Source organism: Sciurus carolinensis, chromosome 9, assembly GCF_902686445.1.
Source record: "Sciurus carolinensis chromosome 9, mSciCar1.2, whole genome shotgun sequence".
Lineage (NCBI taxonomy): Eukaryota > Metazoa > Chordata > Mammalia > Rodentia > Sciuridae > Sciurus > Sciurus carolinensis.
Genome location: NC_062221.1, coordinates 25,655,643 through 25,681,419, shown reverse-complemented (window position 1 = coordinate 25,681,419; position 25,777 = coordinate 25,655,643). Strand labels below are relative to the sequence as shown.

Sequence of the window (25,777 nt, the reverse complement as noted above, 5' to 3'; positions counted from 1 at the left end):
AATTCTTGGGTCAGTTATGATGCGTAGATGAATGGTGTGCATCTCCTAGAGGAGCCTAGGGTGGAGGTTTCCATTCAAGTAGAGTTGCCACTCTCAGGCAAAGAGTAAATGACTTATTTGGTCATGGTTGCTCCCTTTTTATCTATTGTACATTCAGAACTGTCACATAAATATGCCCTTCTCAAAAGCTCATTATTCCTTAAAAGTCATCAGTTTTTTTCTTTTTTTTTAAATTCTGACTTAGCTCCTTTCTGAAGTTTACCTGCCCAGTCTTTGATGTCTATCTCTAAGTGCTTTTCATGGTAATGCCTCGCAACCTTCACATAAAAAAAACCAGGCTGCACAAAAATTGGCCAGAGGTGATCAAGTCCATTTGATAAAGACCATCAAGGACGCACTTGCCATTCAACAAAGTTAGATTAACTTGTTGAATGAAACTGAAGGGGACCTCACACCAGAGAGACTGTGGGCACCTCACCAGACAAAGGAAGATGCAGGCTTGTCATAGTATTTAGTGAGGAGTGAGGTTTAGATAAAATTTAAACAAAGCAGTGTGCGCCAGCTCAAAGCAGGATTGTAAATAAAGGGATTGACATCAGGCCTGGGCTGAGATGAGAACACAGGGTTCTGTTTCCTTGGAAACTACAAAGTTAAGATAAATGTGGAATGCCATGTGCAAAATCCTTATCTAAAGTTCTGCACCTGGGTGGGGGGTGGAAATTGAGGCTGTTTCTATGTGTTAAAATGAGTTGGATCCTCCGGGCAAGAAGGAGGTATTTCATTCTCACTGAACATGATTTCTAACAGTTAAGTTTCTGTCAGTATATGATTTTAAATAAAGCTTTTTTTTTTTTTTTTAAGCAGCTTGATAGAGAAAATCCTCCTACTCCTCAGATGTGCACTTCATCAGGGTCTTCCTTGATACAACACATGGCTTTTATAGTCTAATATCAAGAAGTGATGTAAGGTGGAAATGTGTTAGTTATAAGAAGAAGTTGGAGGTCTTCTGGAGTTTAAGTATATTATGGAGGTGATTCTTTGTCCATTTAGGCACTGTACAAATATTGGTTGAGATCCCATCCGTGCCAATCATCATAAAGGTGATATCACTTCTAGAGCAGTTCACTCTATTAAGGGAAGCCTCTATGAAGGAAATAAGTCCAGTATGCCTTAATGAGGTCACAAATGAATTTTGGCATAAATCTTTGCAAGAACAAAGGAGAAGGAGCCATAGACTCTGATCTGAGGAATTTGGTTCCACATTTGGTAACATCGGCAATGGAAGGTTTTGAGAAGAGGATATTAATTTTGAAGAAGTTGGTGAGCATAGGTCTAGACCTCGGTGCATCGCTGAGTTCACCAGCTGCGATGGGGTGGGTACGTTTATGAGCATGCGCACAGGATACCCTCCTCCCGCTTCCGGAGAGTCCAATTTTCCAGCCTCTCAGTCTGAGATCTTTCCCCATTGCAAAGGAGCTTATTGAGCGGACTCGCAGGACAGTTTGGAAGTGCCAGGGATTCACTCCCCGCTTCCTCAAGAGACAATCCTCGACTGAGGAATGGCAGTTGTCTCTCACTTGGATGATTCTGAGGGTTTCTCTATAGTTTCTCAGATGGTTCCTAGTAGGATTGAAACCCAGTTGCCTACAGAGGTAGCCTACAACATAAGGCACTGTTTTGACTTTTCCTCCTTCAGATCTGCTTTCTCTGCTTCCTTTGGTCGCTTTTCAGATACAACACTTACTCCCAAGTTGTCTCAGGGTGGGCATTTGGAGGAAACCGAACTAAAATGGCAAGCTTCTCCCTGAGAGAATAGTACACAGAGGCGTGGAAACGTGGCTGGAAGAGTGAGGAGACAGAGAAAGTGGTGAATGCTCTGAAGTACATGTAGAAGTGAGGACTCCATCACTTAACCAGGGTCAGTGCTGGAGAGGTCATGACCTTGATCCTGAAGTCACCTTGGGATCCATGCTACTCCTGAGGGCCCTGGAAGAACAAAAGGGAGACTAGAGGCTTCAGGGGATGTTGCTGGGTGGTGAATCAGAGGGGAGAATGTGGCTCCCTGAGCAGAACTCCAGGCTGAAAGCACTGGTCTGTGTTGCATATCTGAAGTTAACTTCTTTGCTGAAGAATTTTATGCATGAGGGGCTGGGGTTTTGGCTCAGTGATAGAATGCTTGCCTAGCATGTGTGAGACACTGGGTTCGATTCTCAGCACCACATATAAGTAAATAAATAAGTGTTCATCAACAACTAATAAAATATTAAAAAAAAGAATTTTATGCATGATCACTTATTTCTCAGAAGGAATCAGAATATTTAGTAAACAATTATGCTTTTTTACTCTATGCTTAGTGTCTCTACTTCCAAGCAGCATAAATCTTTGCCCGTTATCTCCACACTGATGTAGGAGAGAGGAGGCTGGACACCCGAGGAATTTTCAGGATGCAGGTTTATTGACTGCAGGGTTCAGAGGGCTACTGCCTAAAATATTCTCTGGACCAAGAATCTGGAAATTCTTTGAACTTTATACCCTGGCGGGGGTGGGAGTTAGTGTTTTACATTTTTGCAGAAGTTTACATAAAAGTAATTTTTTCCTGCAAACTTGGTATTTACAAACAAAGAGGAAGCTACAAACCGCAATGCCCTCTGCAGAAGACTTTGCTGATAGCTGATATCCTGCATAAAAACAAGAAGAGGAACTTATTTTACAAATATGATGGGGGTTTCTGCTTAATTATGGTAAGGGTCTTCTGGGTGGGGATCTCTGGTCTGCTTCAAAATCATTGATGATTAAGAAACAACTGATAAAGAATGAACTAGCCTATCATTTTGGGGGTTATCCTCTGTGTAGGAGGCTCTAGATTTTTCTGTCAAATTTAACAAACCTGGAAAAATACAGAAGCATGAATTCAACTCTGTTAATAATAGTTTTTCTAGTGACAGTTTATTTCAGGAAACTTCATTTAACCCCATTTCCTCAAATATTTATGCCAGAAATGAAACAACACTGCATTCCAAATATGAACCCTCCAATCCTGAGATAACGGTAATAAACGTGTGCAAAATGAGGTGGTGATGGTAGCTGTCTTCCTTGTCTCCAAGCCATCCTTCTCCCCTTCTTCTATGGTAATAAAAGCTGAGCATATGGTTGCTAGCTGGAAACCAAATCTCAAGTCGTCCTTGCAGCTGGGATGGCTAGTGGCCAAACCCTGATTAACAGAATGTGAGTGGAAGTGATGTGACAGCTTCAGCCCTTACTTGCTTAGGAGGACATCTCTGGGCTTAGCTTCCCACTGGCTATCCTGTTGATACTTGCAGGAATCTTAGAATCTTAGATACCATGGGTTGAATATGGCATGTCAACATTAGTGTGGGTTCCTGATTGTGCTGAGGAAAGCCTCCAGCTGATCGGAATACCCACCTTAAACTTAATGATTTGAGAGAGAAACAATTCTCTTTCTTCCTCAAACAAAATTATTGTTAGGTTTCTTGTTACCTTAACTCCTGCATACACACATACGAATACTAACGTATTTCTTTTGAACTCCATCCTGATTGCTAATCTGATGCATATGGGCTAGTTTTAGAGCATTCTAGATGAATACTGACTTTTGCCTAAGAAAATGTTATCAATGAAGGGAGTGTTCGCCCTTGTTCAATTCATTAATTTGTCTCGTTAGGCATTGATCCATCCATCCCCCACTGTACATGCTGTGTTGAGACTCAATATTTGTAGGTCTCTTTCCTATGGGATATCTGGGGTTATGAGTGACTCAAAGATGAATGATACCCAGTACCTGCTCTTGAGAAACTTCCAGTTTAGAGACTCTAGAATATTGAAATAGGGGTAATTATGATGAATTTTTGTTCTTGGGAATTTTAATTAAAGTTGAAAAAGGCTGGTTTCATTTATGTTACTTCATTATTATGATTTTTAAGAATGTTCTCCCTGGTTTATATTTTTGCATTCATTTTTAAGACCGATGTTTACAGAGTGAATGAGCATTTTTATTTCATGGCAATAAAACATGGGTGAGTGCAAGCAATGTTGTCAGTCACCATAAACACAGCCTTTTCTCCTCCCCTTGCCTGCCTTCCATGGCCCCAAGAGAGTATTAAATGCTGGAAAAGCTGACTTGTCATGGTGCCCTTGAGCCTTCCTGTACTCAAGGAAATTCCCAAGCATCTTCTTAAGTGATGAAGACCAGAAGGAAAAATTGAAAGGACCAGCCTGGGAAGTTTTGCCAGGTAGGAGGAATTTTCTTTTCTTAGGGATGATTTTAAGGATGGGCACTCTCTAGTTTGTTTCTATTTATTTTTACAAATGCATTTCTTATTTTTCATTAACCTAATAAGAAAGACAGAGACATGTGGAAGTATAAACAGACATATGAGAAAGAGAGAAATGAGAGACGGAAATTGAGACAAGGATATAGACACAGAGAAAAGAAACTAAAAGAATGTCTGTTAGATACACAGAGAAAGAGTGTGACTTTTTACCCCTAAAATAAAAACTGTGGTAAAAGGGGATCTGAAACTCTCTGAACTTCTGCTGAGCAAGAAGAAATATGAAATATTTTGAGATGTAACCACAATTTACCATTAATGTGGAAAAGGGAACTCAACTTACGGAGACTCAAGCATGTTTCATGAATTATTTCATTGATACAAAGCTTTGGGAGATTTAAAAATTGGAGATTAGTGTTAGAATGGTGAGGCCAAGGGAAGAAGAAAGCGTTAAAAGATTAATGAATGAATGGACTTAGTGGAGACATAAAACTCAGATAAAAAACGAATCTCCTTTTCAGGGTATTCCCAGGAGTAGTGGTTTTCTTCTGTTGAGCTTATAAGGATTCATGTTATTTAACGATGGCTTCTCTTTCCATTTGACAACTATACCCAATTATGACAAATAAGTTAAGTGATAATTTTAATTTTGTATGAAAACTTCAAATGTCACCTGGCTCTAATTTCAGCTATTTGGAAGGTGGATGAGGAAGTTTGAGGTTGTATTGGGCAACATAATGAGATCGTCTCTCAAAATAAAAAGAGCTGGGCAGTAGCTCAGTGGTGGGATGCTTGCCTAATATGTGCAAGGACCCGGGTTCAATCCTAGTACTGAAAAAAAAAATTCAAATGTGCAGCAACATTTTGATTTCACAGAGTATACTTACTGTTCAGATTCTACCATTAGCACTTTTTTTTTTTTAAACAAAGAGTAATGTCAGGGTTTTATTTTATTTTATTTTTTACCCTAAAAACTGGTGAATTTTATTACACATAAATTATACCTCAATAAAACCAAGGATCTTATATATATATTATAGTTTTCTTAGAAGGAATAACAAACAAGCAATTTTGTTAACAAATAACTAGCTTATTTTTCACCTGGACAAATAACCTGGTTTTGTATTAACCTTGAAAATTCCTAATTTATTTATTTTATTTAAAAATTTGTTCTAATTGGTTATACATGGGAGTAGAATGCATTGTACCACATTGTACACAAATGGAGCACAACTTCTCATTCCTCTGACTGTACATGGTGTAGAGTCACACCGGTAGTGTAATCATACATGTATATAGGGTAATAATGCCCATCTCATTCCACTGTCCTTCCTGCCCTGTACTCCTTCCTCTCCCCTCACTCCCCTCTGCCCAATCCAAAGTTCCTCCATTCTTACCTCCCCCTCTTCACCCCCCATTATGCATCAGCATCTGCTTTTTAGAGAAAACATTTGGCCTTTGGTTTTTTGGGATTGGCTTATTTCACTTAGCATGATATTCTCCAGCTCTATCCATTTACCTGCAAATGCCATAATTTCATTCTTCTTTAAGGCTGAGTAATATTCCATTGTGTATATATATGTACCACGTTTTCTTTATCTATTCTCTGTTGAAGGGCATCTAGGTTGGTTCCATAGTTTAGCTATTGTGACTTGATCTGCTATAAACATTGATGCCAGTAGCACTTTAATAGAGTTGTTTTATCACACATCCACCACTTTATCTATCCATCCATCTATCTAAAATACATTTTATTTTTCAATGCATTTTTTAAAAAATGGAGTCTATGTTGCCCAGGTTGAAACTCATATGCTCAAATGAGCCTTCTGCCTCAGCCTCCCATGCCTGACTTTTAATGGATTTTAGAATAAATGGTAGATATCAGTATACTTCTTTCAAAACATTTCAGCATATTTATCATTTACCAGAGTTGAAGAAAATGATATTTTTATAGAGAACTTTAAGAAAAGTTAATGTGAAATTGATCAGAATTGAATTTGTTTTTGGTGTGGCCCTAGAGATTGAACCCACGGAGCTACCTTCCTAGTACTTTTATTTTTGGGATTGAACCCAGGGGTGCTTTACCACTGAGCTATATCCCTAGTCCTTTTTATTTTTTAATTTTGAGACAGGATCTCACTAAGTTGCTTAGTGCACTGATAAATTGCTGAGTCTGGCCTCGAACTTGCAATCCTCTTGCCTCAGTCTCCTGAGTTGCTGGACTTGCCTGTGTGCATCACTGTGTCTGGCTAGAGTTAGATTTTATGGATAATTTTTAGGTGATTAGGGCAGATATGGTTATGAACAAACAGAGATGGGGCAAAAGAATAAAATACTGACTGTTAATTATCTATAGACTCCCCAAGAGAAAAAGTCATTACCCTTTTCTTCTCTTCTGTATTTGTCTTCAGAGGCTAAGAAATAGGTCCAAGGGAAGAAAATTACAAAAGGGCCCTTTTAAAAATTTCAGGCTCTGAATGTGTAGCCCAGTGACCTTTGGAAGCAGTCTGTCCTCATAGAGTTCTATCTGGTAGTTTCAGACTCTCAGGAATGAACTTTCTGGAAAGCTCTGTGGAAGTATTTATTTTACTACTGGCCAAGAGTAATGGAGCCCTGTCAACATTTTGCAGAAACAGCAAATACAGCACATTATAGCGACGTTAGGAAGTGAAATGATGAATAATATCACTCTGATATTTTGACCTTAAGTATTCTGAGCCCCAAAATGTGATTCCCTTTAAAAAGATCACACGGGAAATTGTTTTGCCCAGACGTTCCAAGTTAATTTTGTGTCTTATGTTTGAACAAGCACTCACTACCTAAGTGAATATTTATGGCTGTTTTAGAAGATTCATCATTCTAACCACATCTTGCCTCCTTGGACATGGGTTACAATCACAGACTGAATCCGCTTTAGATTTCTCTGTGCTCTTAAACCAAGTCCACTTAAAATACTTTGCCTCTACTCGGGCTTACTAGTTTCACAGATCCACCAAGTGTTTTGTGCTATTTGTTCTGACTATATACATATATATTTTTTAAGTACTTTTTTTAGTTGTAGATAGACACAATACCTTTATTTTTATTTATTTATTTATTTTTATGTGGTGCTGAGAACTAGACCCAGTGCCTCACATGTGCCAGGCGAGTGCTATACCACTGAGCCACAACCCCAGCACCCTGATTATATTTTCAATACATGAACTTAAAATATAATTGTAATGAAAGCATAAAAGAGAACTCAATAGGTTTTGATTCCTCCACTTACCCAAAATAATGGTCTAGGGTAAACTGATCTTCCTCCAAAGTACCTCTAAGCCTTTGCTTAGAATATTTTATCTTAAGAAAAGAAGTCTTTTTATTTTTTCTTGAACTAACGAATTTATGTAACAAATATTTGTTGAGCACGTATTATGTGCTAAATCCTGGAGATACTTTGTGGAAAACAAAAGGATTCCTCTTGATGCTTGTATTCTAGCTAAGGTGAGGGTATGAGCATGAATTATCAATAATAACCATGATGAATATTATGGAGTGAATATTATAGAAGGTGGCGGGAGCAGGAAGAAAGGGGAAGCAGAGCAGAGTAAGGGGGTCAAGGTATACTGGGAGAGTGAAGGTGGGTAGCAATTTTGGACAGCGTGGTCAGGGTGAACCTCACCATAAGGGTAGCATTTGAGCAAAGACCTGAAAGGAGGAGAGGGGCTTAATCATGGAGATAAGGGGAAAAGATTCCCCACAGTTGGAAACTGCAAGTGCAAAGACCTCAATACAGGCGGTGTGTCCAGCTTATCTGAACAACAGCCAATAGGCCAAAGTGATCTGTGAGAGACAAGTCAGAGGAAACTGAGGGCCAGGTCACTTAGCATGTTGCAGGCTAATTTGTCTTTTCCTCTGAGTAAACCAGGAAGCCATGGGAAGTCTGAGCAGAGGTGACTTAGATTTTAAAAGCATTTCCCTGGATGTATGTTGAGGATAGACTTCAAGGAGAAAGGGTGGAGCAGGGAGACCATGGAGGTTTTGCAGTCATCAGGCAAGAGGGATCACGGTGGCAGTAGAAGTGGTGAGAGATTGTCAGCTTCTGGATATAATCTCTTTGATTTCCCGACAGTTGGATGTAGGGTGTGTATGAGAACGAGTAATGATAACGCCATGGTTTTTGGTGTGCAAATAGAAGACTCTATTGAGAGAAGTAAAGGAAGGAAAAAAGGGGAAAGAATGAAGAAGAGAACTGTTTCAGGCATTGAGTAATAAAAACTAGGCAGATATAATCTTCACAAATACAGTGATTCATTGAAATAAGTGTGTAAGATTCAGAGGAAGAACATGACAGGGAGTGATCTGCCATCAGACTTTGATGAGGAGGTGACACGTGAGCTGGATTTCTGAAGATGAATAGGAGCCTGCCAAGTGTGTGTGTGTGTGTGTGTGTGTGTGTGTGTGTGTGAGTGTGTGCACATGTGCACTTGTATTGAAGCCTGGGAGTGATGCAGGGAGAACAAGAGAATAGTGATGTTTTCAGAATCTATAATTTCTGAATGAACGTGGCAGAACATATCTTCTAACTATGTGACCTTCATCATATTTTGTAGCCTAGTCAATCCATCTTGTAATCTGTAAAGAAATATTTTTAAAATCTTTTTTAGGGGCACAAAGGCTTGTGTTGCTGCATTTAGTTTTTTTTTTTTCTTTTCAATTTGTCTTTTAGGAAATTATTGAACATTATTTAAGAAAACTAAAAAATGATATAAAGAGTAGTTTAATGCCACTTACTTAATGCTGAGATTCTGGAGATAAAATAAAAGATTCATTTCAACAATCATGGCTAATTTTAAAGAGCTTATTTCACCCTGGGGACCACACTGCCACCAGCTTGGAATTGCACCTGGCACCTGGATCCTTTGACTTAGGGAGGCTCTCTCATTGCTGTAAATGTCTGTTATAACTCAGAATCTCACTTTCATTGTAGCCTGGTTATTTCCTACATGTTCTGAAGCAAAGATGTGGTCTGCTCTTTGATCAAGCAAAGCATTTCTCTTGAAATAAAAAAAAAAAAAGCTACTGTTCTGTCCTGTCAATGAGAAAGAACTATGTTTTGGGGATTCTGTTTTGTATATTGTTAGTTGACAAAGGCAATGATGACACCTCCAATTATGTAACTTTTTACAAAATCCTTCCTCCTTCATTAGCTCATGCTGTGCTCCCAGTAACTCTGCCCGGTGGTGCTGGCTAAGTATCATTCCCTCTGTTTCATGGCAGGCAGAGCTGAGGCTTAGCGATTTCCAGACACTCTCTAAGAAACCACATAATAGGAATATTCTGAAACTTGAACCAGAAAATTCAAAGTCAAGTTCTGTATCATTTTCATTGTACCACACTATACTCTCATTCCTGTTTCTGGAGAAATCTTTTTCATTTAAAAATTTTATTTAGAGCATTATATTTATACATAGTATCTAGGCTCCTTTTGACATAATTATATATACAAGGAATTTGATTTAAATCTCCTTTCTCCTCCCCTCCCTTTTTCTCTCTCCTCTACTGGTATTCCTTTCACACCTTCGCTTATTTATTTTTTGGCTACTGGGGATTGAACCCAGCAGTGCTTTTACCACTGAGCTATAAACTCAGCCTCCACCACCCCTTTTTAAAACTTTGAGATAGGGTCTCAGTAAGTTGCTGAGGGCCTTGCTAAATTGCTGAGGCCGGTCTCAAATTTGCAATCTTCCTGCCTTAGCCTCCCAAGTTGCTGGGATTACAGGTGTGTACCACTGCACTTGGCTATTTATTTTTGATTGGTGCTTTTTACATATACATAAAAGTGATATTCCCGTTGATACATTTATAATGTGTATATAACATGACTCTGATAGATTCATTCCATATTTCTTTCCCTATCCCTTCCTTCCTCCCCGTCTCTCCTTCTCTTACTTCTACTCCACTGATCTTCTCTATATCTTTATGATATCAGATTCCCTCCCCCACTGCCTTCTTTCCCTTAATTTTGCTTTAAATTTCACATATGAGAGAAAACATTTGACCTTTGATTTTCTAAGTCTGACGTATTTCACTTAGCCTGATTTTTCCATTTCCATTCATTTCCTGGCAAGTACCATAATTTCATTCTTCTTTATGACTAAGTAAAACTCCATTGTGTATAAACGCCACACTTTTTTGGAGTGTGGGAACTGGGAATTGAATTCAGGGGCACTCAACCACTGAGCCACATCCCCAACCCTATTTTGTATTTAATTTAGAGATGGGGTCTCACTGAGTTGTTTAGCGCCTCGCCATTGCTGAGGCTGGCCTTGAATTCAGTCCTCCTGCTTCAGCCTCCTGAGTCACTGGGATTACAGGAGTACACGACCATGCCCAGCTATATACCACACTTTCTTGATTCATTCATCTATTGATGGGCATCTGGGTTGATTCCATTATTTGGCTATTGTGAATTGTGCTGCTATAAACACTGAGGTGGATGTCTTGTTATAGTTTGCCGAGTTTAGGTCCTTTGGGAGAATACCAAGGAGTGGGATACCTGGGTCATATGGTGGTTCTATCCCTAGTTTTTTGAGGAATCTCCACACTGCTTCCCAAAGTGGTTGTACTAATTTGCAGTCCCATCAACAATGTATGGGTGTACATTTTCCTGCACATCCTTGCCAGCATAGCAATTATTATTACCGTTGATATTCCTGATAATTGCCATTCTGACTAGAGTGAGATGAAATCCTAATGTAGTTTTAATTTGTATTTGGGGAAATCTTCTTAAAGAATATACAGAAAATAAAGGACTGTGTACATGACAACCTGGCTTATCCTTCCTTATTCTCATAACCTGCACTTTCTAAGTTTTCTGATGACAGAGAGTAGAGAGGTGACAAGTGTGTCCTGACCTGCCCAAGGTTATGGAGAAGCCTGATCTTCTTAGTGGATTCTAGGGAGCATTCCTGAATGAACATGCCCTAGAAAAGTAGCCAGGCTCATGAAATGGGATGATGGAGTTCATAAACCATACACAAATTGAGTTTGAGTTTTCTTTTTCCTTGCATTAAATCATTCAGTAGCTTATTCAATCATTTATATTGCCGTCATAAAAAGGAAATGATGCACCGCCATGTATGAGCCTGGTGCAGTGATGGCAGAGCCTTAGGGATGAGGGGTGCAGTGGCTACCAGTCCCCCCGGAACAGGACACTCTCTATCACTGGTTCCAGTTACAAGATGGTGCAGCAGGCACGTGCACCCACGTGCATGCATGGTGGGGTGCAATTTAGACTCTTTCCCTGGAGTAGGGTAACCCCTGGAACTCCAGGTGGCACCCCAACTGGATTCATGGCCTATGCGAGTGCAGGATTCTCTAGTAGCAAAGACTACTAGTGCAGTGATTAGGGCCACTGAGGCCTCCTGATTACCTCCTGATTACCTCTACCTTCAGAGAGGAGTCTGTCCTGGTTGCAAACTGATTGTGACTTAGGGGGATGGGGTGGCAGCGGCAAGGTGTTTCGTTCCCTTCTCTATGTGGCCATCCTGAGTTTCTGTGCTCTACAGGATTTCTGCCACTCCTTCTGCACTCCAGCACTGTCTTTTAGTCACCCTTGTAAAAACGTTGTTGTTTTTTCATTGTTTGGGTCCTTTCTGTGGGGTGGGGGAGAGCATTGGACACCTCTAGTTGGCCAGCTTGCTGATGTCACTTTGAGCAAAGGGCATAATTGATGGATGAACCAGGCAATATAAAGAACCAGACAAGACAGGATATGAAGAGAGTCTAGGATAGTTACAAACTGTTCAACTGAGATTCTTTTTTGTTCCAAAATTTTAAACTCACAAATTAATTGTGTGCCAGTATTGTAATTACCACAGCTGATTGGAATATCGTGACCGTCAACACCCAATTATTGCTTTGCAGAGAGTTATGCTAAACTCTGGGTATTGTGATACTTATCCCTTGCTGGAGGAAAGCTCCAAGATCTTTTTTTTTGGAGTCTAATGAGACATTAATTGTCATTGAAATGTTTGACACTGCTTCCCTCAAATATTTTAAAACAAAATTGTATATATATATCCAAACCATCGTAAGATTTGTGAATGGGCACAGAAAGCAAATGGTAATGTTTATGCAATAGGTTAAAACTAAACTTTAGTTTTGTTCTTACTTTCATGCATGTTGTTTGAATTTTAACATTATGTGTACAGAAAAGTTTGTTCATGTCCCCCAATTGTTTGCCTTCTGGAGCTTCCTGTCCAGATGTGGTACACTGCAAGACTTTTTTGTAAGAAAGCCAAAAGTCCAGAAAAGAAAAAACAAAATAAAAACGAGAGAAGTCAGCTCTGATTACAGATAATGAAGTGTAAATGGAAAGAAAATTTAAAAATGTGTTAAAATTAATTTTCACATTTGCAATGTTTATTTCATCCAAATATTTTGAAGCTGCTGATTACCTCAGTTGTATATATACAAAGAAAACATTTAAAAATTAATTTTCTCTTTCCTTTCTCCATTTACTTGATAATAGACACTTGCCTTTCTCTGTGTGGAACTAAAGATGCTGTTGAAGGCAAATGGATAGGAGAAAGATGAAATGGCTTGTTCAAGTTAGCAGAGCAAATGGCCAAGCTGAAGCCAGAGTCAAAGTCTATGGACTGCCTTTGAAGTCAAGTTTTTCACTGTTTTGGGTGGAGGGTGTAAATAATGAAAAAGATGTGATCACCTCACATCTTTGAATAGTTCTTAAGGAGTAAATTGAGCATGAGCAGTAGATAAGTGTCCTTAGGGAAGTAGGGCAGCTACACTTCACACTTTCTGGAAAGAGGAACTCAACTGTTGGATATCTGGCACTTGTAGACCTGGTGATGGCTCTTTGCACATGATATTCCATCTGAAGGGCCCAAGTCTGAAAGTGATGTGGCTACTATACAGATTCTTGCTTAAACTCTTCAATATGTTTAAAGAAATGTGTGTTTAAAGAAATGTGCTCTAACATTCACCAATTTTTAAAATTGTTTCTGGTATAGTAAAATTTCTCCAAATATAACGTTCAGTTCTCTAAGCCTATACGAGACATTTATAATTAATTCCATTCCCTGCAGCACCTAACACAGAGTTTGGACACAAATGTTGCTCCTTGAAGACCTGATAGATAAAGGAACTTGGGTCTTCAGTTTACCTTTTTTACCCCAGGCTAAATTTCTCCCAGTTCATTATTTGACATAAAGTATACTCAGGAGTTGAATGACAAATCTTGACTTGGAGATTTTCACTGAAGGGTTTGAAGCAGATGGTTGATGTCCATTCAGGTCCTGCACCTGTAATCAGGTCACCTGGGGTATGTGGGCTGGTCCTGACAGCCCATAGCTGTGTAGCTCTGGTATGCTGCTTAACCTGTCTTGTATGGAGCGCAACTTAAGAACAGACCGATCACCACTGAGAAGTCCAAATTTGAGAGTCTATTAAGCCGGCCAGCTGACTGTCTCACACAATGCCCCAAAAACTGGCCACTGGGAGAACAGCTCTGACCACAGGTTTGTAGGGGTTCTTATACCAAAAATCACCTCAATCATAAGTGTCTGTTGCTATGATTCAAAATTATAAACTAACATCATGAGATCATCAACAGAGGGAGAAGTGGGTCAAAATGACCCTTACCTAGGTACAAACTAAAGAATGGTTACTAACATCCACACAATCACTGTTCACATGGTACATTGTTTAGGAGCAATAGGAATCAAAAGAGAGCAATTTTTCTTTACCTAGGAATTGTCATTCTGTATTGTTAAATATGTCACACTAAGTAACTGATGATGGGTACAGAGGCAGGGTGTCCCCATGGGAGAGGCTTATTTCCTACATAACATGGGGTCTCAGAGTAAAATGGAGTCTGTTTAGTCATTTCCCTTAGAGTCTGGCCTATAACATTCTCATGGAGTCAGATCTGTCAGCCCATCACACTTGCACCCAATTTCTTCTATTTCCATCAACAAAATGAGCACAGTAATGCCTGATCTGCTGCCTTCTCCCAGGTTTGAGGAGAGAAATGTGAAGCTATTAGTAGAATAACTTATAAAACAGCAGTCAACTGAGAGTGAAAATTAAGTAAATGAATTACATCAAACAATACACATTAAATTACACAAAAAGTGTTTTATTAATACATAGGCAAGTATCAGTTCCTCTATTTCTACAGACTTGAGTTTCAAATTAGGGAAAATTCTTTTTAAATTTTACATAATGAAATTCCAAGAAGACTAATATTATTTAACAAACAAAAGAGTGTTTCCTACGTGCCAGGCACAAGTTTAGTATTTTATAATAATGAACTCAATCCTGATAACACCACAAGGTAGGTGCTGTTGGGGAAACTGAGGCACAGAGAAGTGAAGCAATTTGCCTAAGAACCATTATTGAGTAGAGGATCTGAGGTTCAAATACAGGTAACCTCTCTCCAAGAGTTTTGTCTGTGCAACTGGATATCCAAGGATGCAAAAATGAAGTATCTCCTGCCCCACTTGGACCCCTTGTTCAATTGTGACTACCATGTTGTTCTTATTTTTTTTTTCTTTATTTTTTTTTGCGGTGCTGGGGATAGAACCCAGGGACCTGTGCTTGCAAGGCAAGCACTTTATCAACTGAGCTATCTCCCCAGCCCCATGTTGTTCTTATTTTTAAACAAAGGTATTTTCATAGAGTGGAAAAACAGAAAAGAAATCAAGAGTAAATGATTTTAATGGATGCTTTGGATATGAATTCACTTAGGGGAGAGGATGGTCATGTTCTGCTTCTTCTGGAAGTTTATAAAGTATTTTTGGGCTGGGATGATTTTATCAGGCAGATGTGCTCCTGAGATATTTGAATATTTCTACATGCTACAAATGTTTATGGGGTCATCAAACTCTTGTATAAAAATGTAAGCAAAATCATTGAGACATGTTTATGTTCCATCAAGTGAATTCAGTGTGTGAAACAGAAGTTCTATCCCATGCCCTGTATGCTTTTTCCTTTTATAGTCACATCTGGACAACTTTTCAACAGTCAGGTCTGAGGTGTACACTGTGGGTGTTTACAGAATTCTTCCTGAGTCAGATCAACAAGACCAGTTTCCTTGCATAATTGAAACAATGTGACAACATTTCTTTCTTTATTATTTATTTTTTAATTTTTTTATAGTAGGGATTGAACTCCAGGGCTACTTTTTAAAAATAAAAAGTCTGTCATTTTTTTTTTTTTTAATTTTGAGATTAGGTCTTGCTAAATTGCTGAGTCTGGCCTTGAACTTGTGATCTTCCTGCCTTAGCTTCCTGAGTCATTGTGATTACAGGCGTGTACCACCACACCCAGCTTCCTTTATTCTCATAAAGTGTTGATCTGGGGGTCTAATTGTGCTTTTAAAAAAATAATATCATTTGAGATATAATTTACATGCAATATGAGGTACTCCTTTTAAATGTATGAAGGCACATTTTTAAATTACAGTGTTTCTTTTTCTCTCTAGGGTTGCATCTAGAATGGAGACTTGGAAGATGTTTTGGGTCACCATCTCCCTTGCAGCTAGTTTTGGCTTCATCAGAGCACAGAGGATTGGTAATGCATGGGAGTCTTTAAGATCAGATGATTACCTTGCCAGGAATCTGGTGTTCCTGACAGTCTTAGAAAATATTACAGGAACTTCATACTTAGAAAAGGGGAATCAATTCATTGAAGGAGAATTTAGTCAGAATCTGGGAACTTTTAGTAAATGATAGGTACTTGATTTTTTTTTTCAATCCTTAATCTCAAATGACAAAAAAAAAGAGAGAGATATTAAAAGTACCACACTTCAAAATGTAATACCAGGCTCTCAAGTGCTTTTGTAAATGGGGCCTGATCTGCATTCTGCTTTGTCTCTTTAGCAGAGCTGTTCCAAGAGGATAATTGTCATCACAAGATGGATAGCTTCACCAAATATGGGTGATACTGCTACAAATTTTTTGTAGTCATTTTAATAGTGTTGAGACTTTTCAAAATGAAAGTCATATCAAGAGAAGATTGTTTGAGTAGCCCGAAGCCCCACTGAGACACTATGAGGTTTAAATATTCAAATATAATTACATAGACTGTTATTTGTTGGGAAAAAACATGAAGCTCTCTAAATTTTTCCTTTGGTCCTGGCTCCCATCCCTGTGAACAGAAGTGGTGATAGTCAATCTTGTAATGTTTCAAAAACCTTCTAAAACTAGAAAGCTCTAGTGGAGGAGTTTAGAAAGTTACAAAGTATGAAAATGTAATACATCTCAGCAGTTGCACATGATGGAACTAATACTTGTCTGAGAAATATTCCTACAGCTGAGAGATTTCTTCTGCTTGGAGAGATGAGGGAAACACTTCATGGTTTGAATTTGATTGATCCTGAGAGAGATAATTATGGGACAAACCAGTAAGCCAGCCCTGGAACAATCACTGAATTATTTTTTCCCAACAAGATTGCACTTTGGAGAGTCAAAGGGAGACAAAGCCACTGCAGAAGTGACAGATGGATTTATTTTCCCTGGATTGGATTAGACCAACTTCCTCCAGTCCTTCTCTGTCTAAGCTCTCACTTGGCCTTTACTTTTCTAAAACATGGACTTTTCTGCCCCTTTGATTCTGAGGATTGAATCCACAACCCTGCTCATGTTAAACAAGCACTCTACCACAGAGCTACATTCTCAGCCCTTTTCGTTTCATTTTGCAATAGGGTCTCCCTAAATTGCTGAGGCTGACCTTAAACTTTTTGATCCTCCTGCCTCAGTCTCCCAAGTAGCTGAGATTACAAGTATGAGCCAATACGACTGGCGTGAAACATGGATTTTAAATTTAACCTTCAGGATATGGACTGGATGTTAGGAGACCTGGGTTCTATCTAGCTCTTTGAATGGATGTATATGAGGTTCTTTCCTTTTCAGGTTTTATTTTCCTACTTTGTGACTTGGGCAAATTAGATTCCTTATTCTATACTTGTGCTATTCAATACAGTGACCATTAGCTGCATGTGAGTACCTAAAATAAATTAAAATGAAGTAAAATGTGAAATTTAGTTTCTTGCTCATAGTAGCTGCATTTTAAGTGCTCAATGGTCACATGGATCTCATGGCTACAAACATTGCATGGAATAGTCTCACAGGATTATTTTCAGCTCTAGAATTTTGATTCCCTTGTTTTCATTATTGTTCAAGATTCCCACCCATGTAAGTGTGTCCTTCCCACCCTACCTCCTTCCTTTCTTCTCACAGATGTGAGCAGTTAGCTGTAGCCCTGGCAGCAACTGGGGGAATAGGTGTGCCAGTCAAAGGGGATTTCAGTGGGTACCAGCAGCACCCACTACTAGTACAAAACTGGTTTCTTTTATTAAGTTCAAGGGATGTGTGGAGAGTCAGGGTAAGGAATCTAACTGAAGGATCAAATGTCAGAAAGGAATGGAGGGTGGCAGGGGACTGGATGGGCAGCCACAGGAAGTAAAGGAGATGTTTGCAGATCTGGGGCTGTGTGCATACTGGCATCCTTTGGACCTGGGTATGTAGGGGGTAAGTCACTGCATTGGGAGAGATGAATTTCCAACCAGTAGCTGTCAATTTATAACATTTTATCTTAAAGCACCTCTTTCTCAGTCTGCAGGGAGGCCTCTGTGGGAGATGTGGTATTTCTGGTGGACACCAGCATCAATCCCCAACATGCTCGCAGTGTGCGGAACTTCCTGTACATCCTGGTTAACAGCTTTAACGTCAGCAGAGAGACCATCCGTGTGGGTCTGGCCCAGTACAGTGATGCACCTCATTCGGAGTTCCTGCTGTCCACCTACCACCACAAAGGCGATGTGCTGAGACATATTCAGAGGATTCAATTTAAGTCTGGGGGCAACAAGTTGGGCCTGGCTCTGCAGTTCATTCTAGATCACCACTTCCAGGAGGGAGCCGGGAGCCGTGCAAGCCAAGGGGTGCCCCAGATCGCCGTGGTGATCAGCAGTGGCCAGGCTGAGGACCACGTTCCTGAACTTGCTGAGGCATTTAGGAGGGCGGGCATCCTACTTTATGCTGTTGGTATCGGAAATGCAGTTCAGGCAGAGCTCAGGGAGATTGCAAGTAGTCCCAAGGAGAAGTTTATCTCCTTTGTTCCCAGTTTCTCTGGGCTGGCCAGTCTTGCCCAGAAGCTTCGGCTTGAGCTGTGTGATATTTTGGCAAAGGCAGCTCAACCAATTGGCCCTGTGTCTCCAGGTACACAGACTTCTCTCTTTTTTCTGTTTTGAATGTCACAAAACTCAAAGCGTTTGCTCTTATTCATCTCTCCTACTCTCCTTATTTTCCATATGTCTGCATGTGTAATTTTGAATTAAAATTTCATTAAGTCGTCTGTGCTCTATGCTTTTCTCTAATCACTAACCAAAGACTTATCAATCCTGTGGATCTTACACTGGTTCTATGGACTGGTATATTAGTATTTGGCATTAAGGATGAAGGGTAAGTTCATTTTTGAATGAAGAATTATTTGTTTCTAGAAAGATATTGTTATTCTTAAATTAACTTATCCATATAACCTGGGGATGGGTGCAGAACAGGGGAGAGGGCCGTAGTTCCCCTAGGAAGTGTGCTTATTTCACTGCCAGTGTTCGGTATAATGTACTGTTCAAGAGGAAAAATTTAGGAAAAAGAAAGACCTGGGTCATATTCTAGTTTTCTACTTTCTACTTTTTTTTTTTTTTTTTTTTTTTTGAGTATGAGGAATTGAATCCAGGGTGTTTTACCACTGAGTTATATCCTTAGCCCTTTTTATTTATTTGTTTTTAAATTTTGAGACAGTTTCTTGTTATATTTCTGAGGCTGGCCCTCAACCTGCAATCCTTCTGCCTCAGCCTCCAGAGTAGCTGTGATTATAGGCATGTGCCACCATGCTTGGCTAGTTCTCTACTTTCTATGTGTGTCATTTTGGATAAATAAGCTAATCTCTCTGAATCTAAATTTTCTTCCTGGGATGAAACTATCTGTCTTAGAGAGTTGTTGAAAGCATTAAACAAAATTGTACAAGAGAAGTGGTTGGCCCAGTGCATAGGCAACCAGAAGTGCCCAAAAGCATCACCTAGTGTTACTTGTCATTACCTGTGTTGATGATGTAGCTGTCATCAGTTTATACTTCTATTGGAAATGGGACATAAGCTGGTGAAGATTCTTTATAAGTTAATTACTAATCTCCATAATAAAGCATATTTTGTTTTATTATACTTTGAACAGAGAAAGAGAAAATTGCTTGTGTGTTCCATCAAAATCTACAAGAGGAGAGAGCCTTTGTTATTCATTCATTATTTTGGCATTTTTAAAATATTTAATTCTTTTTAAAATTTGTTCTTTTTAGTTATACATGACAGTAGTATTTTGGTATTTTGTATAGAGTAGGTGAGTTGGGAAGGAGTGCTCATACTTTGGACCCTTTGATGCAGCAGTGACAAATTGTAGCTCTGCATTTGCATGAACAAATAAATATTATGCCTCTTACTTTTCTATAACACTTTAAAGTTTACAAAGAGGTTTCAGAAACATAGTAATAATAACTACCATTTGCTTGGTGCTCTATACTTTTCACAACTTGCTTACTTTGTTCATCTGACTGAGCCATCATCTCAACTTTGTTGGATATGCAGGTAATGAGTGTTATTACTTGCATTTTTCAGATGAGGAAACAGGCCAAAGGTAACACAAGACATCCCAGGTCTTTTCGAGCGGACCCATTGTTCTATAGCAGGTGTGTTAGAACAGAACAGGTCTGGAACAGAGCCTGAGACAAGGATTTGGATACATGTGGTGTGTCACAAGCAAGGATACCGAGTTTGAGGGACAGAGAAGTAGAGGAAAGTAAGAAAGGGTGTGATCTCAGGCAAAAGTTCCACAAAGAATAGTTTCAACCTGATCCTGGGAGTGGAACTTAAGATTGTTCCATGCCTTAAAGGTGTATTGACCCTGAATTTGGGTTAAGCAAAGACCTGGGCATTTTTTTTTTTTTAAACTGTGAGTGAAGAAGCTCCAAAAGCTGGAGGGAAACCTTCCAAAGAGCAGTGCACAGAAATGGTGAAAAGGAATCCAAAAGGACCTGGGAAGAGCACAGAGAGTGTCAGCTGTGGGAGATTATTTTATTTTATCCTTCAAACAACCCCAGAAGAGTCTGATGGCTAGTCTAAAGATTTCAGTGCTGTAGAGAAGCAAATTAAGTCTCAAAGAGGTGAGTGATAAGCAGGTCACAGAGCTACTGAGTGGTAGTGTTGCATGAAATGTATCAAGGAACATGGAACATGTTCCACCTTTCTGCCCTGCTGGTGTAGCACCTTCCTTTTGTGAAAAGATAGGAGGCTGATGGCTTATTTGGACTGGAAAGTTCCTTTTTCCGCAGTCTGCTGTTCATTTCACACCAGTGCTTTCCTTCTTTAATAAGATTCAAGGGATTATCCCAGTGGATTTCTATGTTGGAGGTATCAGTAAAGCAGGTCTGAAGTCCTAGAAGATGACCGAGTGGAGGAAAGTGACGTCACTTGAGCGCACTGGGGACCAACCACTATCATCTGCCTGCTATTGTTCTTCCTATCTGTGCACCATTTAGTGCCATTGATTCTAAGTGTTTTTAGTAAAGACTCAGGGACTCCATGTCTTTTACTTTCTCTTTTGCAGCTTGCAGAGAAGTAGCCCTGGCAGATATTGTGTTCCTAGTGGATAGCTCTACTAGCATTGGACCTCAGAACTTTCAGAAAGTAAAGAACTTCCTTTATTCCATTGTCTTGGGGCTTGATATCAGCAGTGACCAGGTCCAAGTAGGGCTCGCCCAATATAATGACAACATCTACCCAGCCTTTCAGCTGAACCAGTACACTCTGAAGAGTGTGGTCCTGGAGCATATTCAGAACCTTCCCTACCGCACGGGAGGCACAAACACAGGGAGTGCCCTGGAATTTATCCAGACCAACTTCTTGACTGAGACAGGTGGCAGCCGGGCCAAGGACAGGGTTCCTCAGATAGTTATCCTGGTGACAGACGGGGAGTCAAATGATGAGGTCCAGGATGCAGCAGACCAGCTGAAAGAAGATGGAGTTATTGTGTATGTGGTAGGAGTCAATGTTCAGGATGTCCAGGAATTGCAAAAAATAGCCAGTGAGCCATTTGAGAAGTTTCTCTTCAATACTGAAAACTTCAACATCCTGCAGGAATTCTCAGGCAGCCTTCTTCAGACTCTGTGCTCAGCAGTAGAGGGTAAGATAAAAGGTAAGAAACTGTGTCGAAACCTAACATTGCAACCAAACCATTTAACATCTATATGGGCCAACATACTCTGAGCATTGTGGGAGGCAGAAGAAGGAATGTCTATCATCTGTGGAGAATCTGGGGCAATTCCTAAAGGAAGGGATGTCTGAGTTGGGCTCGAAGGATAGATGGAGTTCTCATTAGTAGAAATGAAGAAAAAGAACATTCTACCATGTTGTTTAGAGGAAACACCACGGGTTTCAGAGTCTAGAAGGTCTGCTTATTAATCTTTCGTTTACCATATTTTAGTTATGTGAGCATTGACAAGCAGCTTTACTTCTTCAGTTTCTTCACTGGCACAATGGAGATGATAATAATTGCCCAAAAGAATGATTTATGAGGACTAAAATCAGATCGTATATAAAAAACTCTAATACAGATTAACTACTTAGTAATGGTTAGTTTTCCAGACTTGCTCCACTGGTTGAAAAAGAACAATGGAAAGATTCTAATAAAGCAGGAAATAGAGGCAATAGGTCAGAAGAGGGAAAGAGCCTGTGACAACATCCACACAGAGGAGGGGGAAGTACGAAATATATAGCATTGTGTAGATGCAGCACCTTTCCTTCTTACTTTGGCCACGCTATGAAATTTTCATAAGAGCTTGATTCAATTAACTTTGTCCTCTGTGTCTTTTCCTCTCCCTCCTTCCTTTACTTCCAGAATTCACCAAGGCCTATGCAGATGTGGTCTTTCTTGTGGACACCTCACGGGAGACATCATGGACCAGTTTTCAGTGGATGCAGAATTTCATCACCAGAGTAGTTAGTATGCTGGAGGTTGGCAGGGACAAGTACCAGATTGGACTGGCTCAGTATGGTGACCAAGGTCACACTGAGTTTTTGTTCAATACCTACAAGACACAGAAGGAGATGATGACTCATGTCCGTGAGCGCTTTGTGCTCCGAGGTGGCTCCAGGAGGACAGGCAAAGCTCTGCAGTACCTGCATCGGACCTTCCTCCAGGAGGCTGCAGGAAGTCGGCTTCTGCAGGGCATTCCTCAGTATGCAGTGGTCATTACCTCTGGCAAATCTGAGGATGAGATCTGGGATGCTGCACAGACACTGAGGAAGAAAGGCGTGAAAGTTGTGTCTGTGGGTGTGCAGCACTTTGACAGGGGAGAACTGGAGGGGATAGGGTCCCCAGCCCTTGTGTATGATGTGCAGGGAGAAGATGGACTCACACAGGTAACGCAGGATGTGAGTGTGGTGATCCAAGGGACTGGACAGCCAGAGTTCAGGACGGAGGCTACAAAAGAAGCTGCAGTAGGTAAGGCTTGGTCCCTGGCTATGTGAACCACTGTCAAAGGTCTCACTGTCAAAGAGGAAACTCTGGGGCAAGATCAGAGAAGTGGGGCTTTCTGGATCCCTTAGTGCTGGGACCCTAACACCAGTGAATAGGAAGAGAAGGAGGTCCGGGATGCCTCAAGTACACATCTTGTATCAACGCTGGTTGTCACAAGGATTCTGCATAACAAGCCATTTGAAAAGTCAGTGGCTGAAAAGAATAATTTATTCTCATAGATTCTGGTCAGTTGATCTTGACTGGGCCTAACTGATAGCTTTGCTGATCTCACCTGGGCTCTGTAGACCTGGAATTTGGCTGGGGGTTGACTGCTCTAAGTTTGGCTCTGCTCCTCATATCTCTCATCTACTTCCTGGGGTCATCAGGCTAGTATAAGCATATTCTTTCCATGGTAATTGTAGAGGTACAAGAGAGAAATATAATCACATAAGTACTTTTCAGACTCCTACCACATTTATGAACTTTCCATTGGACAAAGAAAATCATATGACTGTCAACATCAGTGGAATAGGAAAGTATGTTCTTCCCATGGAAATGAATATTTCTTTTTTTTTTTTTTTTTTGGTACCGGGGATTAAACCAGTGGCGCTTCCCCACTGAGCCCCGACCCCAGCCCTTTCTATATTTTATTTAGAGACAGGGTCTTGCTGAGTTGCTGAGCCTGACTCTGAACTCTCCATCTTCCTGCCTCAGGCTCCAGAGCTGCTGGGATTATAGGCATGTGCCACTGCACCTGGCAGAAATGAATATTTCTGAACAATAATCCAAACTACCATAAACAAGCTTTTCCCAAGGGATTAAAAAATCTTTCCTTAGGTTGGCATTTAAAGGAAGATGCTATGAGTGTTTTGGGTAGGACAATTCATAGTGCAGGATTTTCCTGGGCATTGTCAGAGGTTTTGCAATCCTGATACTACTGTATCTCCAATTATTGTGCAACCCCAAATACCCTCGTACATAAAATGTCTCCTGCCAATGAACACTATTGGCTGGGAACCACTGTGCCCTATCTCTTGCTAAGTCTTTTTACATATTCTATTCATCAGCCAAGTTGAACTATTCATTATTTGCCATATTTATGTCTAGCTTTCCCACTTCCGTCTCTGTTCTCGAACACTGTGTTATCATCCTGGAATACCCACAGTCAAAATTTACCTTTCAGTTCTCAAGTTACCCTCTTAGTGAAGATCCCTTGATTTGAACATCAAAAATTCATCTCTTCTTTTTCTGAATTGTCATGCCTCTCCCTAGACCTCCCAACATCTGGAGCTTGAGGGCTTTGCAGTTTTATAGGCAGAAAAGACAAACACATATGAGACAAGAAGAGCAAAATTCAGCAGAGTAACAATGAACTAAGAAGCACCCTGTAGATACTACATTAAGTAGAATTAGAGCAAAAAGAAGGCCTCCTGGAGAATGTGAAAAGGAGGAATTGCACTGTCCCTTAGTACGGTGTTATCTTGGTATATGGGGAAAAGGGAAGAGGGCACTTTGGCAAGGGGAAGAGCCAGGTAAGGGTTCCACACTCCTGATAAGGATATAGAAGTGGAAGTAGCCTGAATAAATGTGAAAGAAAGTGAAAAAACTGCACCAACTGGGACCAGAGAGAGGGTTTAGAAGCTATAAGGGATGAGATTAGATTAGGTAGGATGTGCTCTGATTACAGGGTCCCAAGGCACTACAAGTAACTGGAGGCTTTTAAGCAGGAAAAGTGACATGATCAGAGCAAATCTGAAGAGAACCTGTGGTGGGCAGGCTGGGTTCTAGGTGGTACCTCAGACTCAGAAGGTATTTAAGGCTGAACTGCCATCTGGTCACATGTGGGCCCAGTCCAACAGTGACTCTGATAATGACAAAAGAGCTGAATCTTGGAGACGACCCAAAAGGAGAATAACAGCACACTTGGTACCATTGGGGGAAGGAAGGGAGAAGCCAAAGATGTTTGGAGTTTCTAGAGAAAGTGCTCTAGATTTGCTAAACTCTTAAAATCTTTTAAAATCTAGGCTTGATTGTTGATTCTTTATAAAACAGAACCATAAGGGAAATTACAGGATACCAAGAGATCAAAGATAAGTCAAAAGTTTACTCTGTGGCCCTGTATTATCTTCTCTAGACCTTATTTCACAATATTCAGTTGTCCATATACCAGTTTTAGCCTTTGGCATATGTAATTTTGATAGATTTCTTTTATCATGTATCAAAGCAGATCTGGACCCCGTGACATATGGCCATGGTGAGCTTCCCTACATTAGGCATTGCCCCAGATAGGGAGGGTGTTGTCTGGATTCTGCAAGGCATGGAGTTCATGCTTCCTTCCTCCACTTGAGGAAGGCTGAAGGGGAGGTCCTTTTATACCAAAATAAAATAGCCAGCTAACCCAATAATTGAACAGATTTTACACAGAACCCTATAACATTTCATATTGTCTCTGTTGAAATAACATGACAGTTATCAGAACAAGGTGTACAAATTAGTCACACTTTGTTATTCCCAACTTTCATTGAGAGAGGAAATAATTATTAAATAGAGGAGGTTTCAGACCTATAAAAGAGAATTTGACCCAAGATTTCTTGAAACTAGAAAAACAAAGGAAAAAAAAAAAAAACCTAAACTAGTCTAGACTCATTCTTCTAAGAGACAGATAAGTTGAAAAATGATCTTAAGTATTTTATTGTGGATATTCATTCTTACCTTTACGTGGTTTGCAAATGATGTGAATACTCTTTCTTGTGAGAATTTTGAGACAGGCATGAACCCTGTGATGTTCTTTGTTAAACAAAGTCTTACAGTATATTCTAAAGTGCATGAAGTTGGGAAATGCAAATCAAAGCTGTGCTGAGATTTCATCTCACTCCAGTTAGAATGGCAGCCATCAAGAATACAAGTAATAAAAAATGC

General features: G+C 40.0%; 1 protein-coding gene across 5 annotated transcripts in view; it reads left to right on the top strand.

The window, feature by feature from the left end:
• Window positions 1-25,777, top strand: part of LOC124993408 (collagen alpha-4(VI) chain-like) — a 129,881-nt gene that overhangs the window by 5,680 nt on the left and 98,424 nt on the right. For all 5 annotated transcript variants that reach the window (XM_047565222.1, XM_047565221.1, XM_047565223.1 and 2 more), the window contains exons 4-7: window positions 15,778-15,866; window positions 17,909-18,511; window positions 20,948-21,535; window positions 22,238-22,843. In XM_047565222.1, the coding sequence (XP_047421178.1) occupies window positions 15,791-15,866; window positions 17,909-18,511; window positions 20,948-21,535; window positions 22,238-22,843 (1,873 nt within the window). In that variant the 5' untranslated portion in view covers window positions 15,778-15,790. The remainder of the gene's footprint in view (window positions 1-15,777; window positions 15,867-17,908; window positions 18,512-20,947; window positions 21,536-22,237; window positions 22,844-25,777) is intronic.